Here is a 24,369-nt window from a genome sequence, read left to right on the forward strand (position 1 = left end):
TTAGTTATAACCTGTTTTTTTAGTAAATTTGTTTTACTATTTCAACTTAGAACTGGTAAAGCAGATAAGATTTGCAGTATTGTTGAAAACCATTTTTTTACTTTTTGATGTTCCACAAGCAATTATTTCTGATAATGGTAAGCAATTTGAATCAAAATTGTTTAAAGAATTAGTCAATAGTTATAAATCTCAAATTTGGTATACTCCTAATTATCATCCATAGAGTAACCCTACAGAGCGAGTGAATAGGGTTATTCGCACAATATCAAGTTTCATTACTACTAAGCAAAATAATGAATGGGATTTACATTTACAAAGTTTTGCTCATGCTGTTAGGACTTCAGTTCATGAAACCACAGGCTACACTCCATCCTTCCTCTTCTTTGGCAGAGAAACAGCTATTCCCCCCAAAGTTACAAGTAATTCGTATGATGGAATTAATATGTTTGACAAATCTTTAAGTATTGAAGAAAAAGAATTTCTAGTAGCTTATAAGAAGCTTTTTGAGAGAAAGTCACAGTTTTCCTTTATTGTTCAAACTGTAGTGAGTGGCTAGATAGCGAGGAGCAGCCAAGACCAATTAACAATTCATTCATAAAACAAAGAAATGGAGAATTTGGAAACCTTTTGATTGTTGGTGATAAAGACTATGAAAATACTTCATACCTACTAACTCCACTCCAAAAGCCCATGACTCCAACAGAACATCTTTATAATGAATCTCAAATACGAAGCAGAAATATGATGAAAAGGACATATGTTGTTTAGAAAATCGGTTCCCCACTTTGTCTAAAAAGATTTTGCCTCATGCATTTTATATGCTTTGAACTTGGCGATCATTGATTGTAAGAAAGCTGAAATCCCTGAATTTATGGAAGTTATAAATTAATGCCAACCCAGTCACATATCTCAAACAACGCGTCTTACAAACTTTTGCAACGTACAATGGATATGGAATATATTAAATTAAAGCAAGATTTCCCAACGCCTTGGAATTCTACATATTTAATGCTAGATAGAATGCTCAAAATTACAACTGCTTATCAGCAACTATGTCCGAGATGCCTCGTTCACCAAATAGTTTACAAAACTTTGAATGGAGTGGTTCAAGAATGCTTAGATCTTTTAAGACCTCTTGAAAAACTTACTGCAGCCTATAACGGAGAGAAACATCCAACATTGTTAGTCAGGAACAGTGATTCCTTTGATTAGAAATGTTCAAGCCGCACTGGTAAAAAGATCGTAAATACGGGCATTGGTCAAGAACTAAAAAAATATTTGAGTTGATACATATCAAACGTGCTAAGTCTACTATAATCATATTTCAATGTTTTTGATAAACTTGATTTTACGTGCGAAAATAAATATTTCAGTTCAGAACAAATTAACCAAAGTCCACTCTTATTCATTGAAATAAAGCTCAAAATATTAGTTTTTTTTTAATTGTTGCTTAAGTCACAATGTCGGTAAAAATCAAACTCGCCTAAGTCCGATTCGACCAATGACAGACAGCTCTGCGCATTGTCATGGCCGCCATCGTTTGCATAAACTAGTGGAGTTCGTATCGTGTGCTTTAATTTTTATCAAATTATGGAAGAAAAAATAAGTGTTGTGAAACCAGAATTAGCTAAAAAAAAGTCAAAGTTGACGCTCAATGAAAATCATAAGAAAAGACAAAAGGACTTGTAAGTTTACTAATCTAATTTCACTTTGTTTAAGTCGTGTTGTGGTCACGTAGTGATTCATACCGTTCCATAACAGGGCCGGACTTCAAATACTAGTAGATATTAACAACTCCGGGTTCACAATTATTTTGTGTTTATAAAATGGAAAGTATATATTTTACTATTATTTTTACTTAGTTACCCAAAATAAACCTTTTTAAGCAACGTTTTTTTAAATTAAGGGTTTATATTAATAAGAAAAATCTAATACTAAATTATTAAATAAATTTCCTTACCTAAATATTTTAACTATTTATATTTTTTTATAATTATATTGATAATATTTGTTTCTTAAGTTAGTATTGCTGCTTTCAGGTACTCTGCAAAAAGCTTGCCAGAAAAGCCGAAGTGTCAACACAACAAAAAAAAGTATATACAAATGTGATACGTTAAATTCAAACGACATTTTTTACTTTCACAATAAGTTAGTCAGGACAACTATAACAGCAGAAACCCCATCAGAAAAACGTAGAGGAGACCGAAAGTTCTTCGATATCCGCTCGAAAAGAGAAGCTGTGCAGAAATTTGTGATGAAAATTGAACAGTGTAACGAACGTCTTCAAGAGAATATCATAAGAACAAGAGCAGCAGGAGAACGAGACATAGCCACAGTAGGAGCACAGGAACAATAATTTCAATTTATACATGTAAGTAATATCACATAGTTTTATAAAAGTTAATTAATATATCAATGAGAAAATGGCACAAAGCTCCCCACATTTCAATAATTGTACAAATTTTGTTATATTATTTTTATTTAACCTCCATTGAAAATTATTTTGCACTTATTAATCAATGTGCTATGATAACATGTTTTTCAGTTCCTCTTTCTAATATTTAAACGATTAAATTATTATTTTCAGTAAAATGCCACCAAAAAAATCTAACCTCAACAACGCGAGCAGCAAAGGGTCACGACGCAAACGTGTTGAAAGAGCTCAGCAATTACCAGAACAAATCGTTTCAAGAAATGCAGCTCAAAGAATCAGGACTGCAGAAAGTCGTGCACAAGAATCTCAAGAACAGCGTGACGAACGTCTGCAACAGAATATTACGAGAACAAGAGCGGCACGAGAACGAAACATAGCTACAGTACGAGTACAAGATCGACAAAGGCAACGGATCAGCCGCTCATTAACACGTGCATCATTCGTTCGGCTTGCCTTTGAATATGCACCAGATATTAACTACTCAGCGCATTCAAAAATTGCTATCGGTGGAATGGATAAAGTATGTCAATATTGTCAGGCATTGAAATTTCGGAAGCCGGCATGTGCTGCGCATCAGGAAAAGTTGTGCTGTCACCTCTACCCGCTCCGCCGGAGCCTTTATTATCCCTTCTTACTGGCAATTCAGATGATTCCAAATTATTTTTGCGTAAGACACGCAAATTTAATTCTTGCTTCCAAATGACGTCATTTGGGGCAACTATCATTGCCTTCCCTCTGAAGCCTTATTTGATGAAGCCATTTGGAGGACAAAATTTAACACAAAGAGAAAAAAAAAATAATTACCGGTTGTCTCGAGCTAGACGTATTGTTGAAAACGCTTTTCAAATATTCGGAAAACCAGTGCCTTATTTCCCAAACACTGTTGATAAAATTGTAAAAGCTTGTTGTGCTTTACACAACTGGCTCAGAATCATCAAAAGTTCGATATTAGAACATACAATGGACTTTGAAGACACTGAGAACGAATATTTTGTAGAAGGGAGCTGGAGACAGTTACCTTCAAAGGGACTTGTGCCAATACCTAGACACATGTGAAATAGTGAGTGAAATGAATATGACGGCTCATTGGTCTAGTGGTTAGTACCCCTGACTGCGAATCCATGGGTCCCGGGTTCGATCCCCGGCTGAGACAAACATCGATGTGATGAGCATTTGGTGTTGTGCTTAGGTCTTGGGTGTTTAAATATGTATTTATATATTTATCTATCTATAATATGTTTGTATATCCGTTGCCTAGTACCCATAACACAAGTTTCACCAGCTTAGCATGGGACAAGGTCAATTGGTGTGAATTGTCCAATAAAAAAATATAAAAAAAATGTGAAAAGCATTCGTCGCAAAACGCACGTCAGATCAGAGAAAAGTTTGCAGACTATTTTATGGACGAAGGATCTGTCTCCTGGCAGGCACTAATGATACAATAATTTTTATGTAAGAAAAAAATCATACCATATTACTCTGCGTCTTTCTATTTTCTAGCTTTACGCTTCGTAACACATCGTGTAGTATGTCGAACCATTTTACATTCGGCTTGTATATGGAATCTGCTCCAGCTCGAGATTTCATTGATTCTTTACCTCTTGTGAATAAGTTGATCTTATGTTTTTAGAAAAATTGTGGTTATTATTATAACTTCAACACCCCCCCCCCCCCTCACACACGCACATGCACATATCAGTGAACCATTTAATAAATCAGTAGAAACTACTATACTAGAAAAGTTACAAAAATGACATTGATTTGATAAATCACATAATTAATTACTCACTTTTGTGATAACCGCGTTAACGTCGAAGCCAGAAATACCCATAGCTTCTTTTCAGGCAGTGTATGCCGAATGCCTAGCCTGTTTGTTTTGTGCATTGTTTTTAACGTTCCACAAACATTCGTGAACCACATATTCAGTCACAAATTTGATAGTTTTATCTTCCGACCATTTAGCCATCTTTACAATCAAAAATGCGTTTCACGGCACTGCACTCTCCTAAAGATTTTACTAAATTACGTGTTTACACACAACGAGGGAAGAACTCGGGGGGTGCGCCGTCGCGGGAGGGGTATCACTTGAAACAAAAATAAAAAGCGATTCTATTTTGATTCAACTTGAAAATCAAGTAGAGCTACTACTTGCTTTAGTACGGACTAAAGCAAGTAGTAGCGTTTACATGTTTCAACTAAAGTACTATCCTAAAGCACTCTCCTAAACACTAAGATAATGTAAATCGGCCATAATAGATGACGCCATCGGCCATCTTGGTTGGAAGAAGAAGTTTGACAAGTGAAAAGTCATCGTTATTAATAAATTGTTTGATTGTAAAATTGTAAAAAGGAATTTGTTCAGTCATATTATGTTTGTAATTTTAATATTTAGTAATAAAGTAGATTCAACGCGAAGCAGACGTTTCATTGCACTAAAATTATACTTAATAGTTAACCAGTCAAAAAGCAACCTTATCGCCCGAACATATGGTCGCAATCTCGCCGGATATTGTGTCTACTGAGCTGCATCGAAGGAACAATAGACTACGCATTCCATTGCGATAAGGAACTCGTTTAGCAACTATTTTGTGCAATTTTTAGACTTATAACTTTTGAATAATATTGAAATAGAACGTGCAAGTGACTTTAAAGTGATCAAATAATGGCAAATGTGGAACAATTATTAAGTGTACTTGAAAATAATAATGAACTATTGAAAAAGACTCAAATAAATATTAAAAAATGTGCAAAGGCTAGACTTACGAAAGGTTATCTACAAACACGGATGGAGTGTATAGAAAGTTACTGGAAGACTTATAAAAGTGCACATTTAGATTTAATAAAAATTACGCCGCGTGAACAAAAGTCAATTTTACCATATTTTGTCAATGAGGATTATTATTTGATCGAGGATTTATATTTATGTATGGTGTCTGACATCAAGGATATGTTAGAAGGTCTTGAAATTCAAAGAGGACAACAATCCTGTAATCAGGGGAACGGCTCCACTGCAGTCGAACACAACGTACAATCACAGGTTCGGCTCCCGCGCATTGAATTACCTACTTTTTCGGGTAATTACGAAGAATGGCCTTCTTACAAAGATATTTTTGTTGCACTGGTACATGATAACACGTCACTGTCTAATGTTCAACGACTACATTATTTGAAATGCAGCATAACAGGTGAAGCAGCATCCTTGTTAAAACACATCCAAATCACCGAGTCGAATTACTTACCTGCTTGGGAGACTTTAAAACTTAGATATGGGAATAAACGTATGATAATTAATTCATTATTTAAACGATTATTTTCACAAAAGAAAATTATGTCACAATCGGCTTTACAATTAAAAGGAATATTAGATACAACAAATGAAGTTTTAAACAGCTTACAAAATCTTAAGGTACCCACAGAGTCATGGGACCCTATAATTGTATTTTTAGTAGTTCAAAGGTTGGATCCAGATACTCACAAAGAATGGGAACAATTTTCGTATGATATAAGTCAAGAAGAATTATCTACCTGGTTTGAATTACAGAAGTTTTTAGAAGGAAAATTTAGAACGTTAGAATTGTTAAATCCACCTTTTAAACCAACTCTCAAGCCGTTAAGAGAACGTGTTTTCCACATGTCTATAGAGAAGACATGTATTATGTGTAAGGAAAATCATAGCTTATGTCGTTGTAAAACATTCTCAAAAATGTCACCTGCAGAAAGAAGTCACTATGCACAACACAACAAACTCTGCTTCAACTGCTTGGCTCCAGGGCATTCGGCATTTAGATGTAATTTACCTCTTTCATGTCGAATATGCAAGGCTCGTCATCATTCTCTTCTTCATCAGTCAACTAAAGCAAATGCATCGGCATCTTTAGAACTCAAGCAACCGATGACATTACCTCAGGAAGAGGAGAAGACTCTTGGTACAATGACAGCTTTACATAATGTTACAGAACATATCAATCTATTAGCAACCGCAATTGTGGTTATAAAGGGAAACTATGGGCACACAACTGTACTTAGGGCGCTAATAGATTCGGGGTCGCAGTCATGCTTTATCACTCAAAAGGCAACTCAAGCACTAAAATTGCAACGCAAACCTGTAAATTTGGTCGTCACGGGTATGGATAATATGAAGGTAAACATCCAACAAGAAGTCAATTTTGATTTATTGTCACGCTGGGAACCTAACTTTGAGCTACCAATACACGCCTACGTGATGTCACAGCCATTAAAGTTTAACATACCTTCATCAGAATATATGCAACAGGAACTGCGTCACTTTGAGAAATTGAATCTAGCAGATCCAAATTTTATGGATTCCGGAGCATTGGATTTGCTATTAGGGGTGCAAGAGTATACATCAATTCTTAAACAAGGATTAATCAAGGGTCCATCAGGCACAATATGCGCACAGAAAACCAGCCTGGGATGGATTGTGATGGGTGGAATAAACATCAACATGAAACCAAAGCATAAAGCCATAATGGCAATGAATATCACAACTGATGCAAGTTTTAATGATTTAATTAAAACTATTTGGGAGATAGATACAGACACAAAACGTAATTTAACTAAAGAAGAATTGAGATGTGAAGAATTTTATAAAGAAACTCATGCTAGGAATAACGAAGGAAGATATATAGTTAGATTACCCTTTAAAACTGAAGCACCATTGTCATCTGAAGGAAATACAAAAGAAACAGCAATTAAGAGATTAATGCAGCTTGAAAGAAGATTTAGTAGAAATCCAGAACTAAAAGACGAATATCTGAAGGTAATAAACGAATATAAAACATTAAATCATATTGAAGAAGTACCTGAAAAAGAATTACATAAAAAATCAGTTTACTTACCTCACCACGCTGTGGTCCGTCAGGACAAAGAAACTACGAAGACACGAGTTGTTTTCGATGCTTCCTGTAAAGGCTCCAACAATATTTCACTTAACGAGGAGCTTCTGTCAGGTCCAGTTTTGCAAGAAGATTTAAGAAATTTAATAATGAGATGGCGTATTCATGCAATTTGTTTCGTCTCAGATATTCAAATGATGTATAGAATGATAAAAATTCATAGAGATGATGTTGATTACCAGCGTATAGTATGGAGAGAAAATCCATCCGATGAGATACGTGACTATCGCCTTCTTACTGTAACGTTCGGGACAGCCTCAGCACCGTATCTTGCAGTAAAAACTTTGAAGCAACTAGCGATTGATGAAGGGGATAAGTTTCCTGAAGCAGCTAGAATATTAAATGAAGATTTCTATGTTGATGATTGCATGTCTGGAGGTGATGACGTTCAAAAAGCAATTCAGATTAGCAAGGATTTAAAAGAATTGTTACGTAGAGGAGGATTCGAGTTGAAAAAATGGTCCTCTAATAATACTGAATTTATGCAAAGTTTAAAACCAGACGAAAGAACTACTAAAGCTCATTTCGATTTAAAACTAGATGGAATAATTAAAGCACTAGGGGTTCAATGGAATTTAGGGAACGATCGATTTGAATACAACTTAAACCTACCTGAAGTCGATGAAGAAAACATTATCACGAAGCGGAATATCCTCTCAGATATACAAAAGTTGTTCGACCCTTTAGGTTGGATCGCACCTTGTATTGTTCAAGCTAAAATATTAATTCAAAAACTATGGCTTGAGAAGGTTGATTGGGATGAGGATCTTAACATTTTTCTGAAAGAAGAATGGTTGAAGATTCGCCGAGATCTTATGAATGTAAATAACATTTCTATCGATCGATGGTTAAGTACTTCATGCTCCAACATGGATACAATTCAAATTCATGGTTATTGTGATGCTTCTATTTTAGCTTACGCCGCCGTGGTGTATTGCCTAGTCAAGAAAACGGACGGTTCATATAGAACAGCATTAATTGCAGCCAGAACTAGAGTGGCTCCCCTCAAGACAATTTCGTTGCCAAAATTAGAACTTTCTGGAGCTTTGCTTTTATCCCGATTATTGAACCAAGTAGCACAGGCCATGAGAATACCGATGGAAAGAGTTTTCGCATGGACAGATTCATCTATAGTCATAGCTTGGTTGTCTGGTGAACCCACGAAATGGAAGCCATTTGTGGCCAATCGTGTAGTAGAAATTTTAGCAAATCATAAAAGAGAACAATGGCATCATGTCCAGTCACAAGAAAATCCAGCAGATATTGCATCTAGAGGTATGTTCATCTCCGATTTGAAACACTGCAACCTTTGGTGGAAAGGACCTACTTGGTTACAAAAAGGAGAAATCATCTTAACAGACGAGAACATATTTACAACAGATCTAGAAAAGAAAAAGGAAAGAATTAAAACTCTCATATTGACAAACATTAAAGAAGAAAAAAGATTTTCGGAAAAATTTGAAAGATTTACTACCTTAAATGAACTATTAAGAACCATAGCTTTTTGTAAAAAGTTTATCAAGTTTAAAAAGGATAATAAAAATATAACAATCACAACAGAAGATATAGAAGAAGCGTTACTAACATGTATCAAAATAGTGCAAAATGAAGAATTCGAAACTGAAATAGATTCGTTAAAGAAAAAGAACAATATTAAAAAGAACAGTAAATTGAAGACGCTTAATCCATTTTTAGATAATAATGGAGTGCTCAGGGTGGGCGGAAGATTAGCAAAATCAAGTTTAGAAACAAATACTAAACATCCTATAATCATTGGAAACAACAACACTCTTGTCTCACTTATTATCGCCGATGCTCATAAAAGAACATTACACGGAGGTATTCAGCTAATGCTTTGTTATTTACGCTCTAAATATTGGGTATTGCGTGCAAAAGACATGACAAAGAAGCATATCCATCGATGTCTAATTTGCCCTAAGGAAAGTGCAAAGGTAAAACCTCAATTAATGGGTGATTTACCTTCCGTTCGTACTACACCTTCTCGACCATTTATCAATGCAGGTGTAGATTTCGCTGGTCCATTTCAAATTTTGATGAACAAAGGAAGAGGTATCAAAACAAACAAAGCCTACGCTGCTATTTTTGTCTGTATGTCTACTAAAGCAATTCACTTAGAACTAGTCGGTGACATGACGTCAAATTCATTCATAGCTGCATACAGACGATTTACATCAAGAAGAGGTAAATGCGCACATCTTTGGAGTGATCAGGGAAAAAACTTCGTAGGAGCAAACAAAGAGTTATGTAAAGCATGGGAAGAAGCAAAATTGCAATTTGACCAAGAAATCATAGACAGCTTAGCAAATGATGGCACTCAGTGGCACTTCATTCCTGCATACTCACCAAACTTCGGAGGACTCTGGGAGGCTGGAGTTAAGTCAATGAAGTATCATTTAAAACGAATTCTTAATAACAACCGTACCTTCGAAGAGTTGTCCACTGTATTATGTGAAATCGAAGCCTGTCTTAACTCACGGCCACTCTGCCATATAAGCCAAGCAGATGATACTCTTGATCCACTAACACCTGGACACTTTCTAATTGGTGAAGCCCCAATAGTTGTACCGCATCCAAAGTTGAACGATATCAAAATTTCGCATTTAGCCCGTTGGCAATATACACAAAAGCTATTAAACGATTTTTGGTGTCGTTGGCAAAGTGAATACTTGACCAGTCTACAACAACGGCCAAAATGGTTAAAAAGAATAGAAGAATTTAAAATTGGTGATATCGTACTGATAAAACAACAAAATTTACCACCTGGAAAATGGATCCTTGGACGAATTACTGAAAAACATCCAGGATCAGATGGTGTAACTAGAGTTTATAGTGTTAAAAATGGAAATAATATTGTAAAACGATCTGTATCTAATCTTTGCTATCTCCCAATTAATGAAGCTTAAGTGCCAAATTGTTAAAGTATATATTAAGGGTTTGCATGTAATCTTTTGAAAGGACATTAAAGGTCCTTTGGTGGGCGGATATGTTCAGTCATATTATGTTTGTAATTTAATATTTAGTAATAAAGTAGATTCAACGCGAAGCAGACGTTTCATTGCACTAAAATTATACTTAATAGTTAACCAGTCAAAAAACCACCTTATCGCCCGAACAGAATTGATAATTTTATAATAAACTTTTAATGTCGTTTCCTTGTTTTCAGGTATTGTTATAGTGTTATTTAGGTTTAGAATAATGTAATTAGTATAGTGTGTTAATAATAAAATAAATATCCTTGTTTTCAGAGAAACACAATTGTTTATTTGAATCAATTCCATATAAAAAGAAATATAATCTTATATATATACCACCAGATAGAGCTCATTCTGTAGTATAATAGTATGTGCAAAACATATTAATATAATTAAATTTCATTCTTTAAATAACGTCTATAACAAAAATATTTTTATCCAAAATTGTAAAACTTCACTTAAACAACACTAATAAAAGGTACTAGTGGCCCTTATTGATAAGTTATATATATATCACCAGATAGAGCTCATTCTGTAGTATAATAGTATGAGCAAAACATATTATTAATATAATTAAATTTCACTCTTTAAATAACGTCTATAACAAAAATATTTTTATCCAAAATTGTAAAATTCATTCGAATAACACTAATAAAGGGTATTATTGACCCTTATTGATAAGATATACATATACCATTCAATAGAGCCCGTTCCAAAGTACATTAATATATATACTTTACTTAATATAAATTAGATTTCTGCCTGTAATAACGGTAATACCATCTATACCATTTCAAACCATTATTTAAATATCGATCAAAGCCAAACATGTTTGCTATGAGAACCCTAACCAAAAACAAGCTATCGCCATCCACAAGCGCGACGGATAAAGATACCGAGGCAGAGTTGCCCTTCGTACGAGAGCCTACCCCGACTCCGGTTAACGAAGCTCAGATAAGTATGGGGGAAAAAGAACCCACCATGTGCAACCAATGACCGAAGGGAAGGTGGACTGTATTCCCTGATTGTCGAGCCCGGGGAAGAGACCGAAGCGGCAGGGGTGGGTTCGCAGCTCCACAGCCCCGGAGCAGTCCCGGGGGGAGGTAGGCCAAGTAGGCAGGGGCAACAAAAAAAAAACATCCTATCTAAGTATGATGATATCCCCGTACCGTCCTACGTAACCCAAAAAATCAACTTGCTCCAGTCTTTTGTCACCAAAATTGGCGAATCTGGTATTTCAGTGGAATTGTAAAGTATTCGTAGTAAAACATCCGATAACATTTCTGATCAATTAATTATTTCCGTCTATTCTAGCCATGTTGGATTTTTTGTTGACATTTTAGATTTTTAGGAATTTATAATTCCTAAAAATCCGGTATATAAAATCTTTTAATAAAATCTCGACCTTGTTTCAAATAACCGGACATTCATCCCAGACTTCTCAAAGATTGCAAAACCCCTCACTTTACTACTTCAAAAGGTTCAAACCTTCTTTCATAGGAAAAAAAAGCAATTAGCTTGCAAACTCCTTAAAGGAAAACTTATTTCAGCACCAGTCCTAATCTTCACGAAACCCTTCATTCTTACGACAGATGCTTCTAACCATGCTCTCTCCTTTCACAAGGAACAATGAGTCAAGAAAGACCTACTGGTTTCGCATCCCGTACTCTCAATATAAGCGAATCCATCTACAATACAACTGAAAAAGAGTTGTTGGCTATAAGACATATATATTTAGCTGTAAGACATTCAGACCATATTTATATGGGCGAAAATTCCATATCGTAATAGATTATAGACCACTTAAGTGGCTATTCAATCATAAAGATCCTTCCAGTAAGCTGCGACGGTGGCGCCTCAAGCTTGAAGAATACGATTACGAAATCATTTATAAAAAAGGAAAATTAAATTCCATCGCCAATGCTATATCCCGCTATCCCGTAAACCCTATATTGCCAAAAGAAAATGCTAAGCCGCACTAGATTCAGGCCTAACGGATCCTCTCGTCACTCTCCACAGTTCCATCTCTCAGGCATGTCAATAAGCAGAATACTCGGTTCTGGGGCACTGATAATCCACGCATTATTCAAGAAACACCTTTACACCCACTAAAAGTTACTGTATGGTGTGGCATGTGTGTTGACATAGTGACCCTATTTTTTCGAAGACGCTGGAGACAATGCGACAGAACCATGTTACGTGAGTTTTTGATACCCAGTTTGGACGAATTGGGGCTGAAGCACATCTGGTTTCAACAAGACGGCGCTACGGCACACACAGCGCGCGACACTTTGGACTTAGTTGGGGACGCTTTTCCAGGCCGAGTTATCTCTCGTTTTGGCGATTTGCCTTGGCCTGCAAGACCACCCGATCTGACGAGTCCAGACTTCTTTCTTTGGGGATTTTTGAAATCTCGGGTGTATGTGAACAAGCCACACACTCTCGCAGCTTTAAAAGAAAACATTCATCAAGAAATAAGGAACATATCGCAGGAAGTATTTCGGCAAGTTATGCAAAATGTCATAAATAGGGCTCAAATGTGCATCAACTCTGGAGGTCATCATTTAAAAGACATCATCTTTAAATCCTAATGGTACGAAATTTAATGGCACAAATATACATTTTAAAAAACCTAAATCTAGTTTTCTAAATTAGAAAAAATGTTATAGCTGAACCAAATAGGGTCTTTACTTTTGCCCCATCCAGTACTACTAATTATACCCCTTAAAAACTTTTGTTTGGACAAAAACCCTCTAGTCCTGATTCAATTAACAATACAAATCCTGATACCACATACCCTGAGTATCAAAATGCTTACTCATAGATTAAAATACTCAAGAGAAAAAGTCCTCGAAAGTATTATGAAAGCTAAAGAGAGATCAAAACAATATTACGACTCTTACAAGACCCATATAAAATAGGCGATTAGGTATATGTTAAAAATCATTTAAGACTCCGAAAAACACGTTCCCCATATGGAAAGGCTATATATATATATATATAAATCTAGCGTTGGCTTCATCTGGATTAGCTGCGAGAAGGTCTGCTAGAAGGCGGGCGAACTGAACATTCTGCCTTGAAATTACCATTAAACTTGAAAACCAACATCGCCAAAAATAGCGCAATGGCCAAAATACTACAAGTATGCAAATTGAGTGTTTGCGATGTATGCACAATGGCCCATAAGATATCACTGGAGGCACTGGACAGAACGTTGATAAATCTTCGTGACAACAAAAATATTTTTGGTGGGTCCATGATTCTGTTGGTCATTGTCGTCAGATTCTTCCAGTTATTCCCCGATTGAACTGGTGCTGATAAACTAAACGCATGCCTAAAGGCTACCACTGACGATACGTCCATTAATCCGAATGGAGTAGTCGTCCAAAATCGTCCCATGAATGGTAAAAAAATATTCCATTTGGATGGACGTCAGGCAGCTCTGGACTTAAAAATAGAATATTTATTTCAAGTCTTCGATCATTAATATAGGTACAATAGGCTGTAAAAACTCAACTGAAGCGTACGAGTGGGGTATACTGGACTAAACTGGTTTTCAGGCTATAAGGGCGCTTTTAGTGTCACGCGGATTTGCTCACGCACGCGGGATTGGACCGCATGCGTAGCATCCGCAAAGAACAATTTCATATAGGTATCTATTGTAAAGCGTGATAAACGCACGCGGGACGCGGGGCGCTGTGCGGAGCGTCACCCCGGTGCGGGGTATCCGCATGCGTAAGCGCTGCCTACAACTTCAGTGCCCATTTTAGAGTCGAGCGGGGCGCACGCGCCGTATTGTACTACCGAAATGAAAATCGATACAGAACGAGTAATCATTGAAGTTCATCTGCGGCCCGTTTTGTGGGATAAACGCAATGAATTATACAAAAACAGGGACGCGAGGGAGGCTGCATGGAGAGATATTTTGAAGGAATTGGCACCTAACTACGAAAATTTGAGCGAAGAGGAAAGAAAAGAGGCGGGTATGTGTTTGGTTCATTATTTTATTTATACAAGCATCATTACTTTATTAATATAAGCATAATTATTTAATTCACAAATAACATCAAAAACCTTCTAAAACCTTTTGAGTTTAGTTAATTAATTATATATCGGTGTTGCCAGGAGACTTTTCCTTCATTGATAAAGTAATCTGCAAATATATCTCTGATATTACTTGCCGACGTATTACTACTTTCAGTCTGCTGCCTGGGTAGTGGTCCCGTAAAACCATTTGTGACAAATGTATGGCTGACCTTGTAGCCATCCCGTTTCCTTATGAAATTGTGAAGTACACATGCCGTCTTGACTATTAATTGTGCTAGATCTAACTTGACATTCATGGATCTGTGAAATATTCTAAATTTATTTGACATAATTCCAAAAGTGCATTCTATGTACCTTCTAGCTCTGGACAGACGGTAATTAAATATTTTCTTTTTGTAAGGTAAATTATCACGAGCATAAGGCCGCATCACATGTGATGATAAACCAAATGCCTCGTCTCCCACTATCACGAACGGCAACTTTGCTCTTACACTAGATGGATAAGCTACTTCGGGGCAAATAATAGGCAACTCTTGCGGGTCAGGGATACCCAACGTGTTACTTTCCAGTTTCGTATACAATTGACTCCTTCTAAAGATGGTTGAATCGGCGTTGCTTCCACTGGTACCGACATTAATATATGTAAAATTATAATCAGCATCACACATTGCGAGGAGCACTACAGAATAATATTTCTTATAATTAAAATATAGTGATCCACTGTGCGGCGGCCGAATCACTCTTATATGTTTTCCATCAATTGCACCCAAGCAATTAGGAAAATTTGTATATGTGAGAAATCCCTCTGCGATTTCTTTCCATTTGATCCCATTAAGCTGTGGAATACATTCAGACTTTAGTTCAATCCATATTATGTAACAAACTTGTCTTACTATTTCGCTAATTGTTGCAATTCCAATCACATAGGAATAGTGTAGATCAGTGAATGTATTACCAGTTGCCAAATATCTGAAAACAAAAACAATATATTTTCCACTCTGTATAGGTATATATATATTGCTTGATTTATCTAATGCTTCATGAGACAGTGTAAAGTTGACAACATGTGTGAATTAAGGAGGGCCTTTAATCGAATGCAGTTAAATTTCCAACTAATATCAGATTTGTACACACGGCCACAGATCAAGCTTCCCAAAACCAGTATAAACAGGACTCATGCGTTGTTTATTATCGTAGACGACTCGGCGCCCGGCGAGGCCCTAGCAAGTTCCGTTTATTGGTACTGGTTTTGGGTAACTTGATCTGAAACTGTGTGTACTTTTGCCACTTACTTATTATATTTTGTCATTTCAGACAAGAAAATACAACAACGCTGGCGAACAGCAAGGGACACTTACCAGAAAGACAAGATATCTGAAAAAAATCAGCCATCCGGCTCTGGGAGTAAGAAGAAGAAGAAGAAATATTCTTACTATGACATTTTGACTTTCTTAGACAGTACAACGGAAACTGCTGGAGAAGAGTCACTCTGTGAAGAAATGTCTGAACAAAGTAATTTAGAAACACCTAATGAGTCCACGCAACCAGATACTTCACGTCAAGAAAGTTCTCACCCAACATCAAAACAAAAACAAGTAAAATCTAAAAAGCAAGCACCATCTAAATTTGAGGCACAGTTATTAGAATGCTTAAAGTCTAATCAACTGGAGCTAGAAAGTGAGGATTTGGCTTTCTTTCAGTCTCTGCAGCCTTCATTAAAAAGATTCACTAGATATCAAAAACTAATGTTCAGAACAAAAGTGTTAAATATAGTTATGGAAATGGAAAGTCAAACACAACCTGCATACTACAGCTTGACTGCTTTTACTGAGCTTGACAGTTTGTCACCGATAAATTGTCACCAAACCAATAGTATAATCCAGGATACTTCGAGTCTTAACGACAATGCTATTAGTTCTGCTGCAGTGAATGACAATGAAACTCTTATTTCGACTGAAAGCGGCCTGTTTAATATCACGTCTTATGACGTAATTTATACCCCAGCAACAACATCATCTACAGGCGAAAGTAATGTCAACGCTCAGGATACAAATTTACAAAGAAATGAATGATGTAAAATTTGATTTTTTAATTTATGAATAAAACTCTTTTTATTAAAATGAGTACGATTAACTTTTTTTCTCCAGTTTCTCTCTAATTGTTTGTTTAGTCATATGAGTGCGGTTGTACACACGGCACAGATCAAGTTACTCAAATCCAGTATAAGCGGGACTCCGACGGGTTACCTAAGTATGATAATACGCAAGGCGCGAGTTCCATTTATGCTGGTTTTGGGTAACTTGATCTGTGGCCATGTGTACTTTATCAGATAAAAAAAAGGATTGTGTATGTAGGTTGAACGTACCAATCCCAAACCAATTAAGGACTTTTTTTGACTTTAAATTACTGTCATGTGCAAACCTATAACTTTTATCTATATTATAATAAGTAGCGTGTGATGAAAGGTAGGAATGATTCCACTTTAATGGCGACATTTTATGAGTGAAATAATCTTATTTAATGAAATTTCAACATGAAATTGAATGAAATTATGAACAATGAAATTTCAGAGTACATGACAAATTTTTTTTTTTGCACATGTAAATTTACACATGACAGTAATTTGAAGTCAAAAAACGTTTATCCTACCTGTTCAAATCCCTTTCCACTAAATCATAGCAGGAAATTAAATATTTAAAATTTAAAACTTACCTTAATGTAATAGCGAGCCTCTCAATCGGTTGTATTGTAATCCTTCGTAAACTGCTTTTTTGTAGCTTATTCTCAATTTTACACAACAGTTCATCAAAAGAACGAATGGACATTCGAAAGTAATTTTTAAATTTACGTTCATTATTTTGTAGTTTTCCAAAGCGTGTAACAAACGCCCCAGCAAGAAGCCTATTTTCAAGAAAGGGATCAACATGTACTCTTGTCTTCTTGTTTCGTCGTTTGTAAAGTATGTAAGCGACACATATTCTTCTGACATTGATCATTTTTGAACACGTCTATACCGTTACGCAGCCCGTAGAAAACTGAAACTCATGCTGCGTATGATCCGCAGCGTGAAATTTTACGCATGCGGTCCAATCCCGCGTGCGTGAGCAAATCCGCGTGACACTAAAAGCGCCCTAAAAGCACGGCGCGTGGTGTGGCGCACTCACCTCCAACGACGCCACTCGCCCGTTCGCCCCGCCCACCGCGTCGGAAACATCGCAGCCAACCAATACCGCGCGCGACCCGTCCGTCGCGCCTCCCTTTCCGCATCGCGCGTCAAACGTGACGTCATCGGAATGTGCCACGGACGTCGCCGCTCACCCGTCCGTCCCGCTTCACCGCGCACCTACTGACGCGCTATTCAGTGCAAGTTCGACGCGTAATAGTGAAAGTGATATCGAAAATATGAGTGCCGCTAACATAGGCCCGACGCCTAATTACCGCGAGTGCAGTAGTGTGGACGAATTGTTAATCATGCTCGATCGGGATCCGGGTCCTGGCGCCGCATCCTCGCCGCGGACGGCATACGAATCGGATCTGATATTTTTAGCTCAGTCCTTTGCATGCTCGTTCGCATCGCGGGGGATGCTGCGCGCTATGGCCCGCTATGCCAAGACGCGAGAAGAGGCGCTGCGTAATAGCGGCGCTTTACAATCACCTCTGACAGACGCTGAACAACGGGAGTTGGCGCAGGTCCGCGACGAGTGTCGCCTGCCGGCGCGCACCCCATTCACCCCCGTGCGCCGCCCTTTTTCAGCCGTGGACCCCGGCTCGGAAGGTGAGTCCGTGGCAAAGCGCCCGTGTGCATTCAACACCCATAGTGCGTTAGGCTTCCCTGGCGACCCTCGGCTGGCGCCAGGTCGCCGCCTTGATATGGGAGGGCCATCGGCACATTAATATTGACGCCTCACTACCGGGACCCGCTGCCGCTCCCGTCGCCTCCGCTGACGACGGCGCCGCTTCAGCACCGGACGCACCGACTTACGCAAGGATGGTGACTGCGCCGACGGTCCAGGCGCAGCCCCCTAGAGCTCCCGCGGCCCCCAAGAGATCCGACTATCCGCCGATAGTTATTGAGTGCCTCCCCAATTATGTACATCATTTGGGGAGGATCAGTCAGCTGTTGGGGCGGCCGGCTAATGCCAGGGCATACGGGAAGGGTTACCGTATTACCCCCGAATCCGGCGATGAGTACCGGGTGGTCCAACGCTACCTTTCGGACCTGGAGAAGGAGGACCGCCGGGTCTCCTGGTTTTCCTACTCACTGCCCGCAGAACAGGATCTCAAGGTGGCGATTCGGGGGATACCGGTTACAACCGACCCCGAGGAGCTGGCCCAGGCGCTGCGAGACCGCGGGTACGAGCCTGACTATATCCGCCCGATTCGGGCCCGGAAGGGCCGACCCGGCTGCATTTTCCTTGCAGTGATGCGGCGCACTCCAGACATCACCCCTGCCATATACAATATTACCGAGCTGTTGTATATGACGGGGGTCACCATTGAAGCCTGGCGCGGGAAACAGGGTCCCGCGCAATGTCATCGCTGCCAGTCGTTCAGGCACTCCTCGGTCAATTGCCATAGGCGAATGGCGTGTGTTCGCTGCGCGGGGGAGCATCGCGCGGCTGACTGCACCAGACCGAGGGAAGTGCCGGCGACCTGCGCCAACTGCGGGGGGCCTCACCCCGCATGCCACTCAACTTGCTCGATGCGCAAGGAGGAGGAGCGGAACCGGCGCGCGGGCACGTTCGCCCGAACGGCGCCGCCTCGCCCCTTGCGCCAACGCCTCAACGAGCAAAGCCGAAACCAACATCCGCCCATGGGCGCGCCGCCTTCGGCCGCCCCTCTGACGTCTGCCGACGCTCCTACGGTCGACGATGAGGGCTTCGTCACGGTGCGACGCCGCACGAGACGAGGCGGCCGCAAGCGGGGCCCCGCCGCGCCTTCGCTTGCCGCGCAGGAGGCGAGCCGCGCTGCCGCACTTCATGCGGTTTCTGCGGGCGTTGCCAACCGCGCCGCTGCCGCAGCCGCAGCCCCAGCGCCAGCACCAGCACCAGCACCAGCACCACCTCCGCGCGCGCGCACCAGGTCCCGCGCGCGCCGTCCCCAAATGGAGGAGGCACTGGCGGCCATCGCTAACATACTCCAGGCCGTGCAAGCCGGAGACGACCCAGCCCCGCTTTTTAGGAGAGCGGCATCGGCCCTCAAGGGCCCTACCCGAGGTCGCAGCCGCAGATGATGGGGGGCCTTCGGCTCCTACATTGGAACGCGCGCGGCCTCGCAAATAAGGCCACCTACTTAAAACATCTCTTGAACTCGCAGGACATTGACGTCGCCCTGATCAGTGAGACGCACCTCACGGAAGCAGCCAGGTTGCGCATCCCGGGGTTCGAGACCTATCGCCAACACCACGTCGACAAGTAAGAGAAATAATAAAAGACCTATTGAATAAAAAATAATTAGAGAGCCTGACTTTCTAATTATTCTGAGTATTCTAGTCAAATTTTACTTGTAAAGAAAAAAGACGGGTCAGATAGGATTTGTGTCGATTTTAGGACCCTAAACTCAGAGACAGTCAAATATCACTACCCGCTTCCCTTAATTGAGGACAATATTTATCGGCTAGGTAAAGCACCTATTTTACTTGCAATGGTCAGGTAAGGCCGAGCTCGCACAAGATACGAATGCATTGATAAAAACGTTTTAAAATGCAATATCTTTGTTTGGTACGCCCATGTCAATTGTAGCCGATCGTGGACGAATGTATGAGAATAGTTTATTTGTTAAATGGAATAAAGATTTAGGTTGTAAATTACATTTCACAACACCTGAGATGCATCAAAGTAATGGTCAAGTTGAACGATATTGTAGAACAGTAATGAATATGATTTGTGTTGAGTCTAATTACGGAAAAGAAAAGTGGTCTAATATCTTATGGAAACTACAGCTCACCTTGAACATTACTATGCAAAAATTTACTAAATTGGCACTTATGAATTTGTTAGTTGATAGTAATATAGCAACGCCTGTTATTAAATCTTTAGTGCGAGATGTTGCTTTAGAAGCCACCAGTCCAAACCGAGAGTCGCTACGTGAACTTGCCCGTCAACAGGCCTCACAGCGATTAGAGGAAAACCGTGTATCTCAAGATGCTCGCGTCAATAAAAATCGCAGGACACCAAAATCATTCCAAAAGGGCGTGTAGAGGTGTAATTAACACTAAAGGCGATTTTGTATTGGTGCAAAAGGCGAGTCAATCTGTTGGCAAGCTAGACTCCTGTATGCGCGGACCATATGTGGTTTTAGCGGTGTTGTCGCAGGGCATGAACTAAAATTGGTCGCTGGTTTCTATGGTAAGACCATGCTGATGCCCTGGCGCGGGGTATGGACCCATGATGTGTGTGCCGCATTCTTTGACAGTAAGTAATTTTTACTTGCCTTTTTCAAAACTTGAATTTGTTGATAAATGTTTTGTGAGAACTGACATTTTATTAGGACTGCTTTTCATATACTTAGAACCTAATTTTATTAAAGACCTGCGGGAGTCTTGTATGATAGTAATGGAGTCACTCTTACTATCAAAAGCAATGGAGTCACTCTTGCTTAGTGTGATATACAGTAATGGAGCCACTCTTACTGTTGAAAGCAATGGAGTCGCTCTTGCTTAGTGTGTTGTACAGTAATGGAGTCACTCTTACTGTTGAAAGCAATGGATTCGCTCTTGCTTAGTGTGTTGTACAGTAATGGAGACACTCTTACTGTTGAAAGCAATGGATTCGCTCTTGCTTAGTGTGTTGTACAGTAATGGAGTCACTCTTACTGTTGATAGCAATGGAGACACTCTTGCTATGTGAAATAAATGAAATAATGGATGCGCTCTTATTTCAATTTGATATTGTGTTCTACACAATTAGTCATTTCGAGTGATGTTGTGTCGAAAGTAATGGATGCGCTCTTACTTTCGATGTAAGTAATGTTAATTTAACGTTATAATAATCAAAATGACGATAGTCCTTCCTCACAACAACCGCACGCGATAGCAGTCATCTCCTGATCTAGTTTCAAGGCGCCAGACGGGCGAGGACGCACCGTCGTCAGGAGAGGCCGAATAGGCTGTAAAAACTCAACTGAAGTACGAGTGGGGTATACTGGACTAAACTGGTTTTCAGGCTATAAAAGCACGGCGCGTGGTGTGGCGCACTCACTTCTTCGCCGCCTCGCACTGAATAATATAGACGTCACTTACAGTTATTGTTGTTGAATTTGTGGTCATGTGTTCTTTATTAATTAATAGTAGTTGTGTGGTAAATTTCGTGTAATCTAATTTGTTTTTTTTAAGTAATTTTATTTGTTAATTTCTTACTGTACATTAAAATTAGGAGTTTATATTAACATGGTTAACAAATTGCTTAATTACTTATTTAATATATTTGAACCGACTTTATATTGTGTTACAGGTTAAGGCATCAGAAAGATCTGGTGCAGGAACAGCAGAAATTCATGTCCCTAAGTTGTGGTACTATAGTGAAATGTTCTTAGCTGATGTGGATGTACACAAGATCAGTGAATTCCATCCTCGATGACATGCCATTTGAAGATAGTGCTGAGATACATGCATACGTTATACTATTTTATCATCTTTTTTTTTTTAAACTCTTGCCAACTGACACCTTCCCCATTAAAATATTGCACAAAGGCTTCCCTTACATTTTTTGCATTACTGCTGGCATTCCTATCTATATATATATATAAAAGAAAGTCGTGTTAGTTAAACCACTTATAACTCAAGAACGACAGAACAGATTTGGCTGAAAATTGGTAGGAAGGTAGCTTAGAGCCTGGAGACGGACATAAGACTTTTTATCCCGTTCGACAGCGTTCCCGTGTGACTTGACATGAAACGTCAGTCACTATAAAACGTGGTATAACAAAACAGAATCAGACTTGGAATAAGAAAACGCAAATGACAGCTATGTAATGACATATGGATGACAATTTGATATTTGTAAGAAATCAATATTAAAACTATTTCTATTAAATAAATAATTAACAATTATAATGTAATGATAGTGCCATTGCCCATTCGTATAAACAGTGAAGTGTGAACTATAAAACTCGGTATGGTTGAAAATTTGAGTTTTGAAATAATTTTTTAGGTGAATTGAAGTGAAGTTTAATTAATAATGCCGCGACCAAGACGATCTTTCCCGACAAAGCCGTAATGCAAGAACAATACGAAATACTGCAAATGAAAGGACTGAAGAAGAACAAGAAATTGAACGTGAACAGCGCCGCGATAGTATGGCTCGACTTCGTGCTTCTCAATCACGAGAGCAAAGTGAAGCAGCCCGTGAAACAGCTCGGTTGGCATTGCAGAATCGTCGAGCGAACAACAGAGGTCAACAAATAGATAATTTGCGACGCAGAACAAGATATTTATCAAGTGCTGATTTGAATCGAGCAGCGTTTCAATACGATTGCAGCAATGATTACAGCTTGCATCCTAGCGTTTGCATTGGGCAAATGGACGTTGTTTGCGAGTATTGTCGTGCATTAAAGTTTTCCGGAGAAACGCCTGGATTATGCTGCCTTAATGGTAAAGTGAAATTGCCATTGTTGACTCCGCCACATTAGCCATTGTATTCATTGCTTTGTGGCGAAACACAAGAATCACGCCACTTTCTTGCAAATACTCAAAAATACAATGGTTCCAAATGACGTCATTTGGGGCAGATATTATCGTAGAACGAAGATTTAATCCGACATTTAAGGTATTTATTTTTGTACTTACATAGAATTTAGTTAAAGAATAACTTATTTTATCTATTAGTATGTATTAAATTTGCTAATTCTGAACTCTACTCTCCCACCGAAAAGTGTAACCCAGTTAATACTGTCTGGTTTTTATTTTGTAGATACAAGGACAGATTCACCATCGAATTGGACCATTACTACCTTTCGAAGATACACAGAATAAATTTTTACAAATATATTTCATGGGCAACATGGAAGAACAACTTGATCGACGCCTAGGGATCAATGCAGGAATCAAGCGAGCAATTCTTCAAGACTTGCAGTGTCTGCTTCATGAACATCATGCGTTGGTCAGGTTGTTTAAGAGTGCTTTAGAGCGCATTCCAAGTGATGACTATAAAGTTGTCATCAAAGCAGATACACGACCATCTGGATTTAATGCTCCAACAGTAGACGAAGTTGCCATCCTGATTGTTGGTGAACAATTGGAAAAACGCGATATTGTGCTTACACGTCGCAATACTGGGCAACTGCAACAAATATCTGAAACTCATCGATTATATGACGCATTGCAATACCCGCTGATGTTTTGGCAAGGAGAAGATGGATATTATTTTAATATTAAAATGATAAATCCATTGAATGGTGAGTATCAGTATCATAATTTATTTCATTTATTTGTGAAAGACACTGATTTAAAATAATGCTTATAAAAAAAAATTTAATGTCTGTATTGTTTGCATTTAAAATTTGCCTTTGAAATGGTTAATTATCAAATTTTTAATTTCAGGTGAACAAACGCAATGGTTTGATGATTCGTCAAAATGCTGACAACTATTTGCTGCGGTTTCGTCGATTGTTTCAGCAGTATTGCGTTGACATGTATGTAAAAATAGAAACGGAACGTTTAACATTCATTAGGTTGAACCAAGCCAAACTGCGTTCTGAGGAGTACATCCATTTACGTGATGCAGTTAGTACTGAAGGAAATGCAGCTAATATTGGTTGATTAACTATTCTGCCGGCGACGTACATTGGTAGTCCACGTCATATGCATGAATATGCACAAGATGCAATGACATATGTTCGTCATTACGGTCGGCCAGATCTCTTTATTACTTTTACCTGTAATCCAAAATGGATAGAAATTACTCAATTACTGCTTCCCGGACAAACATCAAGTGATAGACACGACATCACAGCACTTATATTCAGGCAAAAAATTCGGTCC

At 38.9% G+C, this 24,369-nt stretch overlaps 2 protein-coding genes and 1 long non-coding RNA gene across 3 annotated transcripts; 1 reads left to right on the forward strand and 2 right to left on the reverse strand.

Annotated features, from left to right (window-relative positions):
• Positions 1-7,051: 7,051 nt before the first annotated feature.
• Positions 7,052-9,277, reverse strand: LOC125058242. The gene is made up of 2 exons (XR_007118356.1): positions 7,963-9,277; positions 7,052-7,680 (listed from the first exon to the last, which is right to left on the reverse strand). It is a non-coding gene; the product is annotated as an uncharacterized LOC125058242 (long non-coding RNA).
• A 4,633-nt stretch (positions 9,278-13,910) lies between these two features.
• LOC125058218 lies at positions 13,911-17,531 on the forward strand. The gene is made up of 2 exons (XM_047662262.1): positions 13,911-14,326; positions 15,705-17,531. The coding sequence occupies exons 1-2, from the start codon at positions 14,152-14,154 to the stop codon at positions 16,460-16,462; spliced, it is 933 nt and encodes a 310-aa protein (XP_047518218.1). The 5' UTR covers positions 13,911-14,151; the 3' UTR covers positions 16,463-17,531.
• On the reverse strand, positions 14,328-17,386 carry LOC125058205 (protein ANTAGONIST OF LIKE HETEROCHROMATIN PROTEIN 1-like). The gene is made up of 2 exons (XM_047662246.1): positions 17,103-17,386; positions 14,328-15,359 (listed from the first exon to the last, which is right to left on the reverse strand). Exons 1-2 carry the CDS (start codon positions 17,384-17,386, stop codon positions 14,441-14,443), a joined length of 1,203 nt encoding a protein of 400 aa, XP_047518202.1. The 3' UTR covers positions 14,328-14,440.
• Positions 17,532-24,369: the final 6,838 nt, after the last annotated feature.

Source organism: Pieris napi, chromosome 18, assembly GCF_905475465.1.
Source record: "Pieris napi chromosome 18, ilPieNapi1.2, whole genome shotgun sequence".
NCBI classification, from domain to species: Eukaryota; Metazoa; Arthropoda; class Insecta; order Lepidoptera; family Pieridae; genus Pieris; species Pieris napi.

Excerpts from the sequence above, each read along its gene's own strand:
- LOC125058205 (XM_047662246.1), bottom strand. The coding sequence starts at position 17,386 with ATGATCAATGTCAGAAGAATATGTGTCGCTTACATACTTTACAAACGA. Across the intron at positions 15,360-17,102 it reads AGGCTCGCTATTACATTAAG|ATATTTGGCAACTGGTAATA; the intron begins GTAAGTTTTAAA and ends TTTTGTTTTCAG.
- LOC125058218 (XM_047662262.1), top strand. The coding sequence starts at position 14,152 with ATGAAAATCGATACAGAACGAGTAATCATTGAAGTTCATCTGCGGCCC. Across the intron at positions 14,327-15,704 it reads AGAGGAAAGAAAAGAGGCGG|ACAAGAAAATACAACAACGC; the intron begins GTATGTGTTTGG and ends TTGTCATTTCAG.